The sequence below is a fragment of the Maniola jurtina genome, chromosome 5, assembly GCF_905333055.1.
Source record: "Maniola jurtina chromosome 5, ilManJurt1.1, whole genome shotgun sequence".
Taxonomy (NCBI): Eukaryota; Metazoa; Arthropoda; class Insecta; order Lepidoptera; family Nymphalidae; genus Maniola; species Maniola jurtina.
The window spans coordinates 1,588,783-1,607,217 of record NC_060033.1 but is presented as its reverse complement, the minus strand read 5'-3'; the positions used below and the strand labels follow the sequence as shown (position 1 = coordinate 1,607,217).

Genomic DNA, 18,435 nt, shown 5'->3' with positions numbered 1-18,435 from the left:
ATAAGCAGAGTTTTTTTTTTCTTCACCCATTCTGGTAGGCAAAGGGAACTATGCCCATACAGCCAAGTCTTCAGTAGAAGTTTTTAATTGATATGAAATGAAAATGAAATTTAATGAGATGAAATGAAATGAAACCTAACCAAACTCATTCAATCAAATCATTAAATCTGATATTGAAACAAATTAGTAGCTTCTTATTAGAAATACGTATTTGCATGAATCATAAAAACTTCTATGAATTTTTTTAGTAAAAACTTCATGGTTGGTTTTTCTTTTTAATATTTTGACAGTTGGGAAAGAAAAAGCACGAGTGCGCGAAAGGTAAAGAAAAAGCACGAGTATGTAATAGCCCACATCCCGAACGCTATACGTCCCTGCAATACGCCACTTTTTGAGCAACTGTACTAAAAATTTATTATAGTACCTATGTAACAGGTTGAAATTGCGATCGGGGACGGAACACCCCGCACACCCGCACAACCCCCGTGCTAACCCGTTGCGGGTGACGTGCGGGTGTGCGGGGCGTCTCCCCGTCTGCTACCCCGATTGCCATCTCAACCTGTCGCAGACTATATCTCTGTGTATAGCGGTCTCTCTAGCTATACAGAGTCACATAACTCTAATGTTCAACCTTTACAGCTCTTATAGTTTATTTTTAAAATGTCTGTGAAAGTACTGAAATTTTTTTGAAAGTTATTTCATTTCTGTATCTCCTGGAAAATTTGGATACATATCTATAGCGGATCCACCTCTTTAGCTTGAAGCCCTTGTATAAACAATAGGTACAGAGCTGTTAATTACCTAAATAAGATTTCTTTTACTAACCTTAGCAGGATGATTTTGAAGACAGGACCAACCAGGCCTTTGATGATGACCGACGCATTCAGATGACATCTTCCATGTAACACTATACCATTTACCTGTAAAACAAACAAAGGAATTTCTTATGTTAATAATTCTTATGTTAATAATTAATTTAAATTTTTACTGAATAGGGTTCTATACCAACATTATAATATGGGAAGTGAGGGTCCCGTTGACACCATAAAAAGGATTTTTAGAACCGAGGCAGTTCAGCTAGTTTCAAGAAAACTTAGGTTGAATCTATGTATAGAGTGCAGTTTGACTTTGCACTGTTTCGTTTTTACAGTGTCGTAAGTCTGGGCAAAGTCAAAGTGCACTCTATAGATCTCAGCCTCAGTGTTAGACGCAACAACCCTTAAGCATTGCGAGACAAGCTCTTGACTGTAACTCTCAGGAAAAGAGGAGGGGTGGTCCTCCTAAGTAAACATGGCGGCGTACGGCTCTGGCGGAGGTCACCAGGATACGAATGACGTGGAACTAGGTCAAGGGTGTAGCTCTAACAACCGCTCGAGATGACACAATTCTGTAATATGACATAGGTCTTTCTTTTAAAGACTAAGCTTTTGACTCTAACCCTCAGGAAAAGAGGAAGCGTGGCCGTCCTAAGTAAACATGGCGGCGTACGGCTCTGGCGAAGGTCACCAGGATACGAATGACGTGGAACTAGGTCAAGGGTGTAGCTAAAAACCGTTCGAGATGACACGATTCTATAAACTCATACGTCATAAGACTTTCACAGACTTTAGTCAAAAAATGTATTTTACTTTTAGATAGAGTAGGTATGCCATGTTTGTGAAAATATACCTACGTTTATTTACATTGTACCATAAGCTCTCGCGGTGAAAGCTTATTTGGAAAGTCGCAGGTTCGATCCCGGGCACGCACCTCTAACTTTCAAAAGTTTTTATTCTAATTTAATTTTTCTAATTCTAAGAGGAAAGGAAAATATCGTGAGGAAACCTGCATTTCTGAGTGTTGACCACATTGTTCTCAGAGGTGTGTGAAGTCTGTCAATCCGCACCGAGTCAGCGTGGTAGACAATCGCCTAAGCCTTTCTCATTCTAAGAGAAAACTCATGTTCAGTAGTGGGCCAGCGATAGGTCGGTCATGATAATAGCTCTTGCAAGGATACATGCTGGTCGATTGAGGAAAAACAATGTATCAATCATGATTACAATCTTAATTGTAGTGATTGGCTGAATTTATGCTAGTCTTGTTGCAACAATGCATTGTAGCCAATAGTGAGCGAGCGTCAACCAATCATATTAAGTGATTGCGATACATTAGAGCTGTCATTTTACCGTAATCGAACACCGGGAGGTACGCAATGTTGACGGAACGCAAATTTCTATGATAGGCGCACGTAACAATATGGATAACGCATAGTCAAGAGCGTATAATCAATAATTAAGTGCATTTGCATACATTAACGCGGATCTCGATTCTCGAGATGCACGCTCGGTTGGCGCCGCGCCCGGCGGCTGGGGTGTGGACTAAGATATAGGACACAAACTATGTTAGATAGAAAAAGACTTTACTTTGCGGTAGTCAATGATGTGGCCAATGGGCCAACGTGGCAAACTATGGCAGAATTCCTTCTTATTCTGACAAGAAACTCGGGCTGAATAGTGTTCTAACAATACAGGTTGAAGATGGTAGCTCTTAAAAGGTCACCAGGAAATACGGAGTGTAACGAAACGCATATTTATAGGATAGGCGCATGTAACAATATGGATCACGCATAGTCAAGAGCGTATAATCAACAATTACGTGCATTTGCATTCTCGAGCTGCACGCTCGGTTGGCGCCGCGTCGGCTTGTAGGCGCGTGGACTAAGATATAGGACACAAACTATGTATGTTGGATAGAAGCAGGCTTTACTTTGCGTTAGCCAATGATATGGCCAATGGGCCAACGTTTCTGAAAAGAAACCCGGGCTAAGTAATGGTCTAGCGATATGGGCCGACGATGATAGCTCTTACAAGGTCACCAGGAAATACGGAATGTAATGCATATTTACAGGATATACATCGGTCAGAGTTTTCGAAAACCCGGGATAGTCTTCCAGCTCCCGCTCTTCCCCTATAACTTAGCACCAAGATCTTTTGATCGACATGAACATGATAGGTATTGCAATGAAACTATTTCTGTTTAACGTACGTGATTGAAGCTTAGAGGCTCGCGCACAATGACCACATCCCATTGAAAAATTGCGCCAAAGCACTTATGGCCGTGATTACACCTGTAAGTTTTACTCATGTAAGTAGCTTACGTAATTATAATAACTTACGACAAATTTACTGATGCAAACAGTAAACAATTTTATAAGTAATTTACCGTATATTCTTACAACTTACGGGAGTAAAACTTACAAGTGTGATCACGGTCTAACGCAAGGCATCTACTTGTATCTCAATAGTTAAAGGAGCGGACAGAAATCTGAAAGATTGGAGGTCTAACCCCATCCATTGCACTATTCTCGTACCTACTCCTAGTTTTCCCCTTCCAACTAAGCGTCTTAAGCATAGGTTGGTGGTTGGTGGGTTGGATGCAGCAGGATTTTTGCAACCCAATGCTTTACAGTGCGACCGGCGTATGTGCGCAAGTCTTTATTGTTAATGCGCACACCATCTTATTGTAATGTAGAGTTGCTATGCAAATCACTCCAAAATTAAGAACCCTTAAAATAATAGATATCATTAGATATCATTGGAGGAGATTTACGAAAGTTACAGGTAAGTTTGCAAACAAACGTCTGATAGACCAACAACCAAACATACGAGTACTAGCACATTTATACCTAACTGACTTATGCCTGTGACTTCGCCCACGTGGGCTACACTTTAAAACCTCTATTTTACCTCTTTAAGGGTTAAATTTTTAAAGATCCTTTCTTAGCGGATGTCTGCGTTATAATAGCTATCTGTACTTATACCCAGCCCGATCCGTCCAAAAGTTTGAGCTGTGCGTTGATAGTTCAGTTAGTCAGTTTCTTTTTCCTTTTTTATATAGGTACCTAATAGCACGCGACAGACACAAAAGTTTTTCAACGCGGCTAAAATTTATTGAAGGAGTCTGTTACTACCTAATAGTCCTAATAGCACGCGACAGACACAAAAGTTTTTCAACCCGGCTAAAAATTGAAGGAGTCTGTTACTATAGAACGAAGGAGAATTAAATATCTAATACCCAACATGTAATTCCCACTTTCAAATAAACATTGAAAGCGGATGTTATAATCATAATTTTGCTTTACAGCATATTTATTTTTGGAAGGAAACAATATGTTCGAGATGTGCTAAATGTGAGACGTTTACGATCTTATTTAAGGCCATCAGCAGGAAAGTGGCTTAACCCCTTTTTTTCTTAATTCGGATCCAAATTAGCTTTTGACTGCGATCTTACAGGTTAATTAGATGTAATGATGAGTCTAAGATATAAGTATACTAGCCTGAAACCTACTAACATGGTATTGTAACGCAAATTTTTTTGGCGGCAGCTTTGCTGGTAGGCTGGTCACTGAGTACTGATAGGTTGGACCTATTAAGGCACAGCTCAAACTACTGGACGGATCAGGCTGAGATTTGGCATGCAGATAGGTATTATGACGTAGACATCCACTAAGAAAGGCGTTTTGAAAATTCAACCCCTAAATTGGTAAAATAGGGGGTATTTGTGTAGTCCACAGGAGTTAATTAAATATAGCCTGTAATTGAAATAAAAGGTATTGGTATTTTATATTTTCGTATTCGCAAATGAAAATGAAATCAAATAGAATCTATTTCTGTTCAGATTTTCCTATCCAAGCGACATAATTAAGATAAGACAGTAAATAAGCCCGACAAATATAACAAGCAATATCCATTTTGCTTCAAACAAAAGCGTAGATCGTTATTTCTGCTTATTATCACAATATCATCATCATGATGTACCCCTCGCCGCCGCCTCACTACAGAGCACGGTTCTTCTCTCAAATGAGAAGGACCGTGTCCTTCGCCGTATGGCCTTCGTAGGCCATAGTCTACCATGCTAACCAAGTACGGATTGGCATGACTTCATACAACTTAAAAAGCAAGTGGTATTTAACTAGCTGATGCCCGCGACTTCGTCCGCGTGGATTTTGGGTTTTTAAAATCCCATGGAAACTTTTTGATTTTCTGGGATAAATGCAGCCTATGTCACTCCCCAGGTCCTTAACAATCAAATACAAAATCACCCCAATCCGTTGCTCTGTGCGGCGTGATTTAAGGACAAACCAAATATAAATGCTAATGTAAAGGTTTTTGTAATGCGTAGGTACTTACATAAGTATTTTATTATTTAGTGAGTATATAAGAATGAAAAGCATAAAACTTTTTACATTATCCCATAACATATCCCTGTATAAAACTTCCTTACGATGACAAAAAGGGGTGTTACGGCTCATGATAAAGCCACAGAATAAAGAAGGTAACCTACCTTTAATATGTTATTACGTACAGAGGTTCGGGGACGCCGCCGTCTAGGCAGAGCAATCGTGCGGTAAGGGGGCGACCCGAGAAGGTCCCAGTAATTCTGGGACCTATAAAATGGTAGAGTTTTATTAAAAATTCAGATACAAGTTAGCCCTTGACTGCAATCTCACCAATAGTAACAATGCAATGGTAAGTGACAATGCGGTCAGATGGAAGCGGGCTAACCTAGAAGGGGTACAGCAGTTTTCATTAAACCCATACTCCGTTGGTTTCTACACGGCATCATACCGGAACACTTAATCGCTTGGCGGCACGGCTTTGCCGGTAAGGTGGTAACTAGCCACGGCCAAAGCTTCCCACCTGACCAGACCAAAGATTTCGAAATTATAAAACTCCAAACCCCTGCCAGGAATCGAACCCGGGACCTCCCACTAATAAGACTATAGCGCTTACAATTGCGCCAGGGTGGCCGCCAGTGGCGTACAGGTTATAGAGGCGTAAATGCACTGCTTACCTAATAACTCAATGCTTATTTTTCATTATGATTAAACAGGCTCATACCTACCCAGGCTTGAACACCTATGCCCGCCACTGGTGGTCGCATGGCAGAGTCGTTGCAGTCGTCAGCTACCACGAGATCAAAGGCGTCGAACTACTGTTATTCTTATACTGTGATAAAGCCTAACAAAGTTTAATAGCAACACCGTAACGACACCGCCTCTAGAAAAAATGGCAATTTTGTTTATCCGCCGCATGTTATTACTAAAACATGTTTACTTTATAACAAGGGCTACGTATTTTGTTAGTGAACAGAATAATGGTGTTTGTAAGACTTTCTACAATAATAATACGGTAGGTAGGTATAGTACGCGACAGGTCAACATGGCAATCGGGATATGAGGCGGGGAGACCCTCGCACACCCGCACGTCACCCGCGCTCCCCCGCACCGGGTTAGAGCAGGGGCTGTGCGGGTGTGCGGGACGTCCCCACCCCGATTTCCAAGGCAAAGTTATTACAGCACTAAAACCCGACTAGGTAATATCTGCAAACTGCCGATAGATAGCGATAGATGTAGTAAAACTGTTTTGTCGCTTCGTGTATTTTAATATTACTAAGTATATTTATATTTATGAACTCAGAAATTTTTCCTCCTTCATATTGTGATATCCCACTCGATACAATAGCAAAAAAAGTTAGAGGCCCCCCCCCCTTTTATTTTTATGTAACATCCGTCCGCGTTAGGTCGATTTTTTCGTATAAAATATTATATCAAAATAGGCTCAGTAGTTAAGGCGCTACGGTGGAACATACGTAAATACAAACCTACATACATAGGCTGCTAAAATCATAACCCTTCCTTTTGGCTTTGCTGTAGTCGGGTAATAATAAAAATACTAATTGCATTGAGAAAATGGCGCAATGTTTTTGGCAAATAAAAACACTACTCGTAAACTCATTTGCCAAACCTGAAGTTTATTTTTAAATACAGAGTGTTGTTTTCCTACTTTCACCAGAAAATAAAAGAATTTTATTTATAAACAAAAACACATTAAAGGGCATATTTCTCTTGAGAGAAAAAAATATAAACGATCTCGGCAACATTGAAAGTTTTTGCTAGGTCACGCATAAGGGTGTGCATACAATAGGCCAAAATTGTTACGTCCGTCCCTTGTATGCGTTGAATATTGGGCCAATGTGCTAGTACCATCATAAGTAATCCATACAAACTCTACATAGTATAACGACTGAATGATTATCTGCTGTTTCAGGTTTAGGTTTAGGTTTTCAGGGTGTTTTCCTGTTTTTGGCCTATTATAATTGCATTAAAATCAATAAAATGTGGATCATTTTGAAGAAGTCCTAAGTGTCTGAATGTTGGAGAGTTGCCAGCGATACAGCAGTAACATAACGCAAGAATAAGACGGATTAGCTCGCTGCGAGTGAATGAATGGCAAGCGGGGATAGCGACCGAATGATTTTATCTGCTGTTTCAGGTTTTTGTGTTTGTCTATTCTTCATTTTACTAAAAAAAATTAATCGTTAACGCGTATAGTGTGTCATAAAAACGTCGTTATGTGAAGAAGCCCTACGTGTCTGAATGTTGGAGAGTTGCCAGCGATACAGCAGTAACATAACGCAAGAATAAGACGGATTAGCTCGCTGCGAGTGAATGAATGGCAAGCGGGGATAGCGACCGAATGATTTTATCTGCTGTTTCAGGTTTTTGTGTTTGTCTATTCTTCATTTTACTAAAAAAAATTAATCGTTAACGCGTATAGTGTGTCATAAAAACGTCGTTATGTGAAGAAGCCCTACGTGTCTGAATGTTGGAGAGGTGCCAGCGATACAGCAGTAACATAACGCGAGAACAAGACGGATTAGCTCGCTGCGAGTGAGTGAATGGTGAGAGCGGGGATAACGACCGAATGATTATCTGCTTTTTCAGACTGACTGTCTAGTTTTTGTCGACTTAAGCCCATCCGTAATCCAAAGATCTCCCCTTGGCGGCATGCAAGATTTATCTTTTGAGAAACACAAAATAATTCAGCATAATAATATAATAGTTGGCATCTACAGTACCAAAATAACACAATAATAACAGCCGAGTTTCTTGCTTGTTCTTCTCGGTAGGAAAGGCATTCCGAACCAGTGGTAGAATTGACGATTCAAAAGTACTTGTAAAAGTTTAATTGAATAAAAATATTTTGAATTGAATTTTGAGTACTCATTATGATCAACCTATTACCACCCCACTACTGAGCACGGGTCTTCTCTCAGAACGAGAAGGCTTTACGCTCTAAACCGTTCTATTGCCTAGCTATGGCCTACTAAACTTTAGGCCAAAGTCGGCCACGCTGGCTCTGTTCGCATTGGCAGACCTTTGAGAACATGATGGAGAACTCACAAGCATGCAGGTTTCCTCATAATCTTTTATTTCACCGTTAAAACAAAATACCTATGATATTAATTAATTGCTATAAACGCACATAACGGAAAAGTTAGAGGCGTGTGCCCAGGATCGAACCCTGCATAGGTACTTAGGACAACTACATAGATACTTGTAATAAATTACCTCCAAGATCTCGTCTCCAATTTTGATAGGAGGGGATGACTTGGCGGCCGAGCCAGCTGGGTTCATCCCACAGACGAACACCGCCATCCGACTCCTGTCCCTGTGCCCCGCCAGGCTGAGCCCCAGCCCGACCTTTGACCTCTCCAGCTTGACCACCACCACGCTGTCGCCAAGGGATGCATATTTCTTTTTGATTTTATCTGTGGACAAAACAAATTTTCACTAAGCACATGCACTACAACTTATGATTTTATTTTTATACTAGACTAGCGACCCGCCCCGGCTTCGCACGGGTGGACATTTATTTTTTATATTTTCCGGGATAAAATATAGCCTATACGGATTCGGAAGAATACCTCTAAGTAATGGTAAAAGAAATTTTGAAATCGGTCCAGTAGTTTTTGAGCCTATTCAATACAAACATACAAAAATACAAAGGTTTCCTCTTTATAATATTAGTAAAGACTAGATAATGCCCGCAACTTCGTCCACGTGGATTTAAGTTTTTAAAAATCCCCTGGGAACTCTTTCCGTGGTAATCAGTTTCCGGGATGCAAGCTGCCTCTATGCCCATATAAATTGGTTAAACGGATGGGCCTTCAAGAATCCCGTATGAACTCTTTGATTTATCGGGATGAAAGTAGCCTATGCCCTTCCTCGGGATGGAAGCAAACTCTGTACCATCAAAATCGGTCAAACTGTTGGGCCGTGAGAAGCTATGCAGCAGACAGACAGACATACACACTATCGCATTTATAATATTAAATATAGATTATGCCCGCGACTTCACCTGCGTGGATTGCACAAATTTCAAACCCCTATTTCACCCTCATAAGCCATAGATTACTAACTTTGACAGCTTTAGAACATGTTTTTTCTTTGAAATAGCTATATAGATACTAATTTAGTTCAATAGTAAATTGTAATGGAATCATAAACGGCTGCTTTCTCGAATTGCAACAGTTTCATGAGCGTGATGCAAGGGGGATTAGCATAAATGCATCGTAAAACGGGCCCGATGATCGGGTATTACGGATTTATCAATAAATAAACAATAATGCCTCTGTTTACTTTGACTAGGCCACTGCGGCCCGCGTTCACGAACACCCAGTTAGCATATACCTACCTACTATCTGAATGATCCTGCTATCTATTCTGAGCCTGCATCATGATCAACCCATTACCGGCCTACTACTGAGTACCAGTCTCTTCTCAGAGTGAGAAGGGTTTAGGCCATAGTCTGCCATGCTGGCCCAATGAGGATTGGCAGACTTCTCACACCTTTGAGAACATGGAGAACTCTCAGGCATGTAGGTTTCCTCACGTTTTCTTGATTAAAAACGCACATAACTGAAAAGTTAAAGTTGCGTGCCTGACATCCGATTAGGATGACGACTTTCTAACCACTAGGCTATCACGCTGCTGATCCAAAGTGGATTGACAACTCTCACGATACTTTCCTTCACCGTAAAACCAAGTAATATCTAGTTGCTCAAAACGCACATAACCCCGAAAAGTTAGAGGCTTAGGAGGACCTGCGATCGCACATGCTATCTGCGCGCTCTTAATTTTTAGAGTTCCGTACCTCAAAAGGAAAAACGGAACCCTTATCACTTTGTTTGTGTTTGTATGAAAACAGCCAACCCATTACATCTATGAATTCTGTGGCGTCCTAAAATCTCTTGCAAAACCGGCGCTTAACGACATGTAAAGAAGAAAATTGTAACAAATGTAAGGTTCTAAATAAATTTCTTTGTTTGCTTAGCATATATTTTTAACCCCCGACCCAAAAAGAGGGGTGTTATAAGTTTGACGTGTGTATCTGTGTATCTGTCTGTGGCACCGTAGCGCCTAAACTAATGAACCGATTTTAATTTAGTTTTTTTTGTTTGAAAAGTGGCTTGATCGAGAGTGTTCTTAGCTATAATCCAAGAAAATCGGTTCAGCCGTTTGAAAGTTATCAGCTCTTTTCTAGTTATTGTAACCTTCACTTGTCGGGAGTGTTATTAATTTTTAATTTACACTTGTAGATACATATTTAGGTATTGTTATGATTTTGATTGCGCCCAAGTGTTTCTGGGTCAAGCGCACTCCGCTATAAATTTCTGTATGGCACTCAGTTTTGAAGATAAAATCGATATAGCACGAACGAGAGCAAAAATGACTTACTTTTGAACCAATAGACCTTAATACCTTTTATTGCACGTATACGTTTCATTAATTCAAGGTCGAATTCAGAACCAAACCGATTTTTGAGAAAAAAACCATTCACATGCTGAAATTATGACGAGTGAATTCAAATTCAAGTTTTCAAGTCATCATATTTTTATTAAATTAGATTTTTACAAGTACTTTTGAATGGTCAAAAGCATCTACCACTGGTTCGGAATACCTTTCCTACCGAGAAGAACCAGCAATAAACTCGGCGATTGCTCTTTTTAAAGATTTAGTAGGGCTTGTGCCCTACGACTTCAATATACCTACGACTACAATAAGGGTGTTTTAGTCCACTTTGAATGATCTGGAAACCCACGGCATTATTATCCCATGAAAATCCCTACCATTATGGAATTGGGATCTACCCTCAAGAATGAGCAATAGAACGCAATGTAAGAGCGACTCAGCTAAAGGGCAATACGCGCAATCTATAATTTAAAACCGCGCGATTCCCTACGAGAGTTTAAGGAAATAGGTATTCTTACAGTAGCTTCTCAATATATTTACGCTAATATAATTTTTGTACGACAAAACATTCATAGTTACAAAAAAATCGGTGATTTCCACGACCGGCAAACTAGAAACCGTAATAGGCTCGCATATCCTACGCTCCGCCTCAGGAAAGTGGGAAAATCGTTTGTGGGAATGAGTGTAATATTTTATAATAAAATTCCACAATCAATTTTAGACTTGCCTTTACACAAGTTTAAAAAATCTATTAAAAGTATGCTCCTGGAAAAAGCCTATTATACAATCGAAGATTATGTAAATGACAAAAAAGCTTGGATTTGATTCGCTCCAGCAATATACGGCGCTGCAATTGCTTGTATACAGTATGGCATATTATTGTAAATTGTACATTTTAAAAGAGCAACCGCCGAGTTTCTTGCTGGTTCTTCTCGGTAGGAACAGCATTCCGAACCAGTGGTAGATTATTTTGACGATTCAAAAGCACTTGTAAAAGTTTAATTGAATAAAAATAATTTGAATTTGAATTTGAATTTGAATTCAGCCGAAAGAAGAGGTTCTCTCTTCTTAATTTTGCTCACTTTTAAAAGGTTCAAACGCCGTTAAAGCCTTGGTAACCTAGTGGTTAAAATAGCTGTTTCCTATTCGGCAGGTCGGGCGTTCGATCCCAGGCACGCAATTTTTTCATAGTTATTATCACTTGCATTGACGGTGAAGGAAAACATGCATCGTGAGGAAACCTGCATGCCTGAGAGTTCTCCTTAATGTTCTCAATGATGTGATGTCTGCTAATCCGTACTAGGCCAGCGTAGTAGACTATGGCCAGCCCCTTCTCATTCTGAGAGAGTCGGGCTCAGTAGTGATCCGGCGCGGCGATGGATTGATAGGTAGGTGTAGTCCTCGACAGGTTGAGATGGCAATCGGGGTTTAAGGATCAGCAGCGCTCGCCCGCATACGGTTAGCGCGAGTGCTGTGCGGGTGTGCGGGGCGTTCTTTCTCCGATTCCCATTTCAACCTGTCGCGTTCTATACCTATATAATGATATATAATGATGACACCGGCAAAGAACGTAAACTCGCTACAGAAATCATTTAGTACATTATAATTCAAAGATAAAAATAATATCCCAGCCAATTCGTATTTAGATGTTAAATAAGAAGTGAAATCAAACATACACAAAATCTACATCTTGATTTTGTGTATGTTTGATTTCACGCGTAATCACCTAAACGCTCGTAATTTTTCAGTGCTGAAAATATCGTACAGTTTGTTTTCAGTCTAGTGTTAGATAAATTATGCTGTTTGCAAATTATATTTTGAAACCGGATGTGGAGTTCCTTGCATACATTTCGCGATTGATAAACGAAACGTACCTACCTAGGTAGGTACTTTTCTAGAGAAAACATAGAAAGAATATATCTATAAGAATATAATCATTTAATTCATGTTGATGAACAAATATAATTAGTATTTTAAATTTTCAAAGTAAGATACTAAGTGAGTATCATAATATGACGTTTTATACCTGCTTTACCTGTGCATTCTACAACAGATATTTATTTATTTTAATACATACTTAATACTTTTTGATTTATCGTTCAAAATGTCGGAAAAATACCCGAGTAGGTACGGAGCCCTCGGTGCGCCAGTCTGACTCGCACTTGTTTCTTACATTATTATGATTATGTAGGTAATCTTAACTATTCTTCAGAAGGCAGCAACTATGTAATATACCTATTTAGTTCTATCAGTCCCTTTATATTGAATTTGATAGACAAGCCCATCTCCGAAGGCCTATCTCGGTGAATCGTATTACGGCATAAAAGACGCGGTAATGTGGCCATTCTCTCGCGATCACATTTTATGTGTAGGGCTAAACTAACTGTGGAAGAGACCTTTCTAAATCGACTTTTTAAGCCGTTTTCTCTTTGATCTAGCAACTTCGTAAGTATACCAAATGTATTAAAAGTAATATAAAATCTACTTCGTAGTACGTGGAGTCAAATTAGAGAAGAAAAAAAACCGGCCAAGTGCGAGTCAGACTCGTGCACCGAGGGTTCCGTACTTACTCAGGTATTTTGTCCACCATTTTGCTCGATAATTCAAAAACTATTATGCATAAAAATAAATAAAAATCAGTTTTAGAATGTACAAGTATGTAAAAGCTAGACTTGCAACGAATATTCGGTTACTATTCGGTATTCGGCCTATTCGGCTGCTTTTATTATATTCGGCCGAATACCGAATATCTACATATTATTCGGCCGAATACCGAATACTTAAACAATATATTTTGTCATAGAGAAATAATTGGTAAAATGAAAAATTAAAATCGATTGATTACGTATATATTCATATTTTCATTTCTGTTATAATCATTTAAGTAGTCATTGGTGCATAACACAGGTACATAATCATCTTCTGAATTGGAAAAATGGAGGATTCTATGTATTTGAATTATTGTGGTAATCAAAATTTAGAAGGGCAACGTTCTCATTTTTTCTTTTATAATCATTTATTAAGTAGTCATTGGTACATAAAACAGGTACGTAATTAATCCAATTTAATAAAAAAATCCAGCCGAATACTTTTGCCTAATATTCGGCTATTCAGTCAGAGGCCTCGCCGAATATTCGGTATTCGGTATACTGCCGAATATACTATTCGTTGCAAGTCTAGTAAAAGCCCTTTCATATGACACCCCACTTGGTATAGTTATCTTACTTTGAAAATTGAAACACATTTTAATTTCTTTTTAGTGATGTAAGTTACACTAATTCACGCTTTTCGCGTTACTTGTGCTATAAGAGCTACCTATCTGCTAAATTTCATGATTCTAGGTCAACGGGAAGTACCCTATAGGTTTTCTTGACAGACACGACGGACGGACGGACGGACGGACAGACAGACAGACAACCAAGTGATCTTATAAGGGTTCCGTTTTTCCATTTGATGTACGGAACCCTAAAACAGGTCAAGTGCGAGTCGGATTCCCACACGAATGGTTCCATACTATGATGGCATGGATGAATAAGACTTTAGTTAAAATTATAGCAAGGCTGAGTACCTATTATAAAAAATTACATAATCAAGTCAGGATATAGTTAAGACGTTAGTTAACGCCAGTTGCCAAGTGATTCTGGGTCAAGCGCCCTCCAGCGCAGGCTCTTGTATGTCCCGATCCGCAGATGACATCGATAATGCATGAATGGGGGGACAAAAGATCACTATAAACCCCTACTTCTTAAGAACTAAATACGTTAACATAGGCAAAACATACAGCGTGACTTATAGGCTCTGCTATATTAAGTCAGAATAATTTTGCACCCAGTTAACGTTCACTATCCCAAGTGATTCTGGGTCAAGCGCCCTCCAGCGCAGGCCCTTGTATGCCCCGATCCGGAGATGACATCGATAATGCATGAATGGGGGGGGGGGGGGGGGGGAGGAAGATCACTTTAAACCCCTACTTTTCTAAGAACTAAATACGTTAAAATTGGCAAAATTCACAGTGTGACATAGGCTGTGTTATAATAAGTCAGAATAATTTACCCAGTTAACATTCGATAACCCAAGTGCTTTTGGGTAAATCGCCCTCAAGCGTAGGCCCTTGTATGCACCGATCCAGAGATGACATCGATAATACATGAACGAGGGCGAAAAAAGAACAAAAACTCTACTTTTAGGGTTCCGTACCTCAAAAGGAAAAACAGAACCCTTATAGGATCACTTTGTTGTCTGTCTGTCTGTCTGTCTGTCTGTCTGTCTGTCCGTCCGTCCGTCCGTCCGTCCGTCCGTCATGGCGTATTAACGACATGGCTTTAACTAACGTTAACACCATGTCATTAACATGACGTTAACCAACGTTAAGTTATTTTAAGTCAAGCGCATTTCGTCCCCTGCCCCGATCCGGAGATGAAATCGATGCAACATGAGCGAGGATGAAAAATGATCACTTTTTTTTAAAGTTCATTACATACTAAAATTACGACTATTTACGTACTAATTGCTCAAATCAAGCAAAATACACTATGAGGTGGCATAACTAAGGCTGTATTGCTTGGATATACCCCGTTAAGACGTTCGTTAACGCCATGTCACCAAGTCATTCTGGGTCAAGCGCCCTTCAACGCCGGCCCTTGTGTACCCCGATCCGTAGATGACATCGATACAGCATGAACGAGGGCAAAAAGACAGCCACTTCAAACAACGTTATAATGAGCTATTGTGGATGATACTTCTTTTATATCAATATTTTCAATGAAAGATAATGAAAATTACCAGTATTGTTAGGTATAAGTTAATGCCCGCGTGAATTTAAGTTTTCGAAAATCCCACGAAAACTCTTTGATTTTGGGAAATAAAAAGTAGCCTATGTCACTCACCAGGTCTTTAAGTATCTTTCAGTATACATATTGTATGCAAAAAATCACGTAGGTATATTGCCCCGTGAAGCCTGATTGTAGGATATGGTTAGTGTTAAATAGTAGGCACTTAACTATTTTAAAACATTTTTCATTTAAAACTAGAATAATGCCCGCGACTTCATCCGTGTGGATTTAGGTTTTTTAAAAGTCCAGTGGGAACTCTTTGATTTTCTGGGATGAAAACTACCTATGTGAATTTCCGGTTTTTCAGCTTTCTTAGCGGATTTCTACGTCATAATATATCATGCCCAGAAGTGCCCAGTCCGATCCGTGCAGTAGTTTGAGCTGTGCGTTGATCAGTCAGTCATTCATTCAGCTTTTCCTTTTTATAGATATAGATAATGTAGATATAATTCTCTACTTACCATTGGAATAGATTGGATGAGTATTATGAAGTAGACGCAATCTATATGTCTATTGTCTATGTAGATAGGCAATGAATGGAGGCCAAATATTTGCCAAGACATTGATCAAATATTTGCTCCTTCTAAAGTTCTTGGTAAGTAGTCAAAGCCAAACTCACAATAATTCGTTATGAGCGTTTTATTGAGGCAAACATTCCAGCCATTAATCAAGCCGCCCAATTTATTGGTCAGTCAAAGTGCCATTTTATCTTTATAATGTTACCTATCGTAAATGGCTGCCATGGCTGACAGTGTGATTTAATCTACCGGGAAACTTTTATTGCTAAGTTCAGTTGCATGACAGGTCATTAAAGTTAGGTAACGATTACCGTTAAAATTTGACTATGAATAAAAGCAAAATGGACTGCACAAGTGAAGGTGAATTAATTATGAACCAATTATGAACCAAAATGACTTTTTGACTACGATTGTCGTCAATCATCAATTACTGATATAAAAGTATAATGTATATATAGATCTTTATAAGTTTACATAGATAGATAGATCATACCAGAATCACACTAATATTATAAAGGCGAAAGTTTGTATGTGTGTGTGTGTGTATGTTTGTTACTCCTTCACGCAAAAACTACTGGACAGATTTGGCTGAAATTCAGAATGGAGATAGATAATATCCTGGATTGGCACATATGCTACTTTTTATCCCGGAAAATCAAAGAGCTCCTACGGTATTTCGAAAAACCTAAATCCACGCGGACGAAGTCGCGGGCGTCAGCTAGTGTTCTAATAAAACAAAGTGGGTTGGCAAGACCACCAAACAAGTAGCCACAGTTTGGAAACATTTGACCTATATAACTTGCACAAACTTGGCCGTGAGTTGTGTAAGAAATGACCCAACCTCTGAAAGCACTGCAGGTCATCCTCAGCGATATAAATGTTCCACTAGATGGAGCGCTTCCATGTGTCACTGGAGAAAAGTTAGTACCGGCTGTCTCTGTTACGTAATCCTATACAAATGACAGTGACAAAAACTCTGTGGGCGTTGACCATTTTGAGGCAACAGCCAATCATAAACCAAAACTATAATTTAGAATTGAATTTCGAATGTTTTTGAAAATATTTTCGAAATAGTTTGTGATGTGTTGGCCACTCAAAATGGTTAACACCCACTGAGTTTTTGTCTCTGTCATTTATATGGGATTACATAACAAAGAGAGCCTTATACTAACTTCTTTCCATGGATAGACTATAACCATGTTCCAACGAACATGTCCACACTCCTGTCAATCGTAATACGTTTGAGACGCAGTCTGTTTGTAAAAATTGAGTGACGTTATAACTCTAAATTTAATATTCACATAGGTAGCTTTAGTACCTCTAGTCTGTTGTAACTTATCTATGTTCGTAGAAATGGACAGCGTTTAAAGGGATTGGACAGGAGGGTGGACATCGATGTTCCTTACAACTTGTTACTGTGAAGCGGCCCATCTAGTAAAACATTTATATCGCCGGTCATGCTTTACACGGGAAAAGGTCAATTAAAAACCGAATGTAGATTGAGGGCAGGTTTTATTATCACAGAATACATAAATAGTATCTTACAGTTTTATTAAACTTTATTGCATTTATGTGAGCAATGGCTGAACGACTGAACTTTAGTAGTTTTATAATTACAATCATTTCTCAGAGAGCACATTTATACTTCTATACTAATATTATAAAGAGGTAAAGTTTGTAAGTTTGTTTGTGGGGGCTAATCTCTGGAATTACTGAACCAATTTTGAAAATTCTTTCACCAGTCGAAAGCTACATTAAATAAATAAACCTTTATTGACAGATTGAAGTTGAACAGTCATTTTGCCTTTGGCCTCCACACCTGGTCAGGTATAGTGGGAGGCTTTGGAGGCTAGTTATCACCCTACCAGTAATGCCGTACCGTCAAGCGATTTAACGTTCCGGTACGAGTGTAGAAACCAAGGTGGTATGGGTCTGCTTCCATCTTAGACTGCATCATCACTTACCACCAGGTGAGATTGCAGTCAAGGGCTAACTTGTATCTGAATAAAAGAAATGGTAAACTCTCACCCTCTACGTTAACTCTCGTGCACAGTCAATATTAAAACACATTTCAAATCGAGTTACATTGTCGCTCGTCAAGTCAAATAAACAAGATTACCATTATAAAAGTTGCACGCGACGCATTGTCTTTTGTCACAAAGTCGATGCTCTGTAGCTATTAAGATGTATAGCACTGGTTCTTGGCTCAAATCTGTATTAGTAAATTGAATTTGGGAAAGTCTAGACTAGACACGGCTTTTGTCAAAAGCGAAACAGCAATGCCACTCGTCCCTTTCAGGTGGAAAACTAAAAACTCCATTCATACTATGCTCCTGCCAATGCTACTCGCGCTGCCAGAAATATTTCCCAAAGAAACCGGCCAAGTGCGAGTCAGACTCGCGCATCGAGGATTCCGCACTCGGGTATTTTTCCCGACATTTTGCATGATAAATCAAAAACTATTATGCATAAAACTAAATCAAAATCTGTTTTAGAATGTACAGATAAA

The 18,435-nt window shown here is 39.2% G+C and overlaps 1 protein-coding gene across 3 annotated transcripts in view; it reads right to left on the bottom strand.

The window, feature by feature from the left end:
- Positions 1 to 18,435, bottom strand: part of LOC123865440 (inaD-like protein) — a 130,470-nt gene that overhangs the window by 18,379 nt on the left and 93,656 nt on the right. For all 3 annotated transcript variants that reach the window (XM_045906459.1, XM_045906462.1, XM_045906460.1), the window contains 2 exons: positions 8,393 to 8,592; positions 826 to 920 (listed from right to left, as the gene is read on the bottom strand). In XM_045906459.1, coding sequence (XP_045762415.1) covers positions 826 to 920; positions 8,393 to 8,592 — 295 coding nt within the window. The remainder of the gene's footprint in view (positions 1 to 825; positions 921 to 8,392; positions 8,593 to 18,435) is intronic.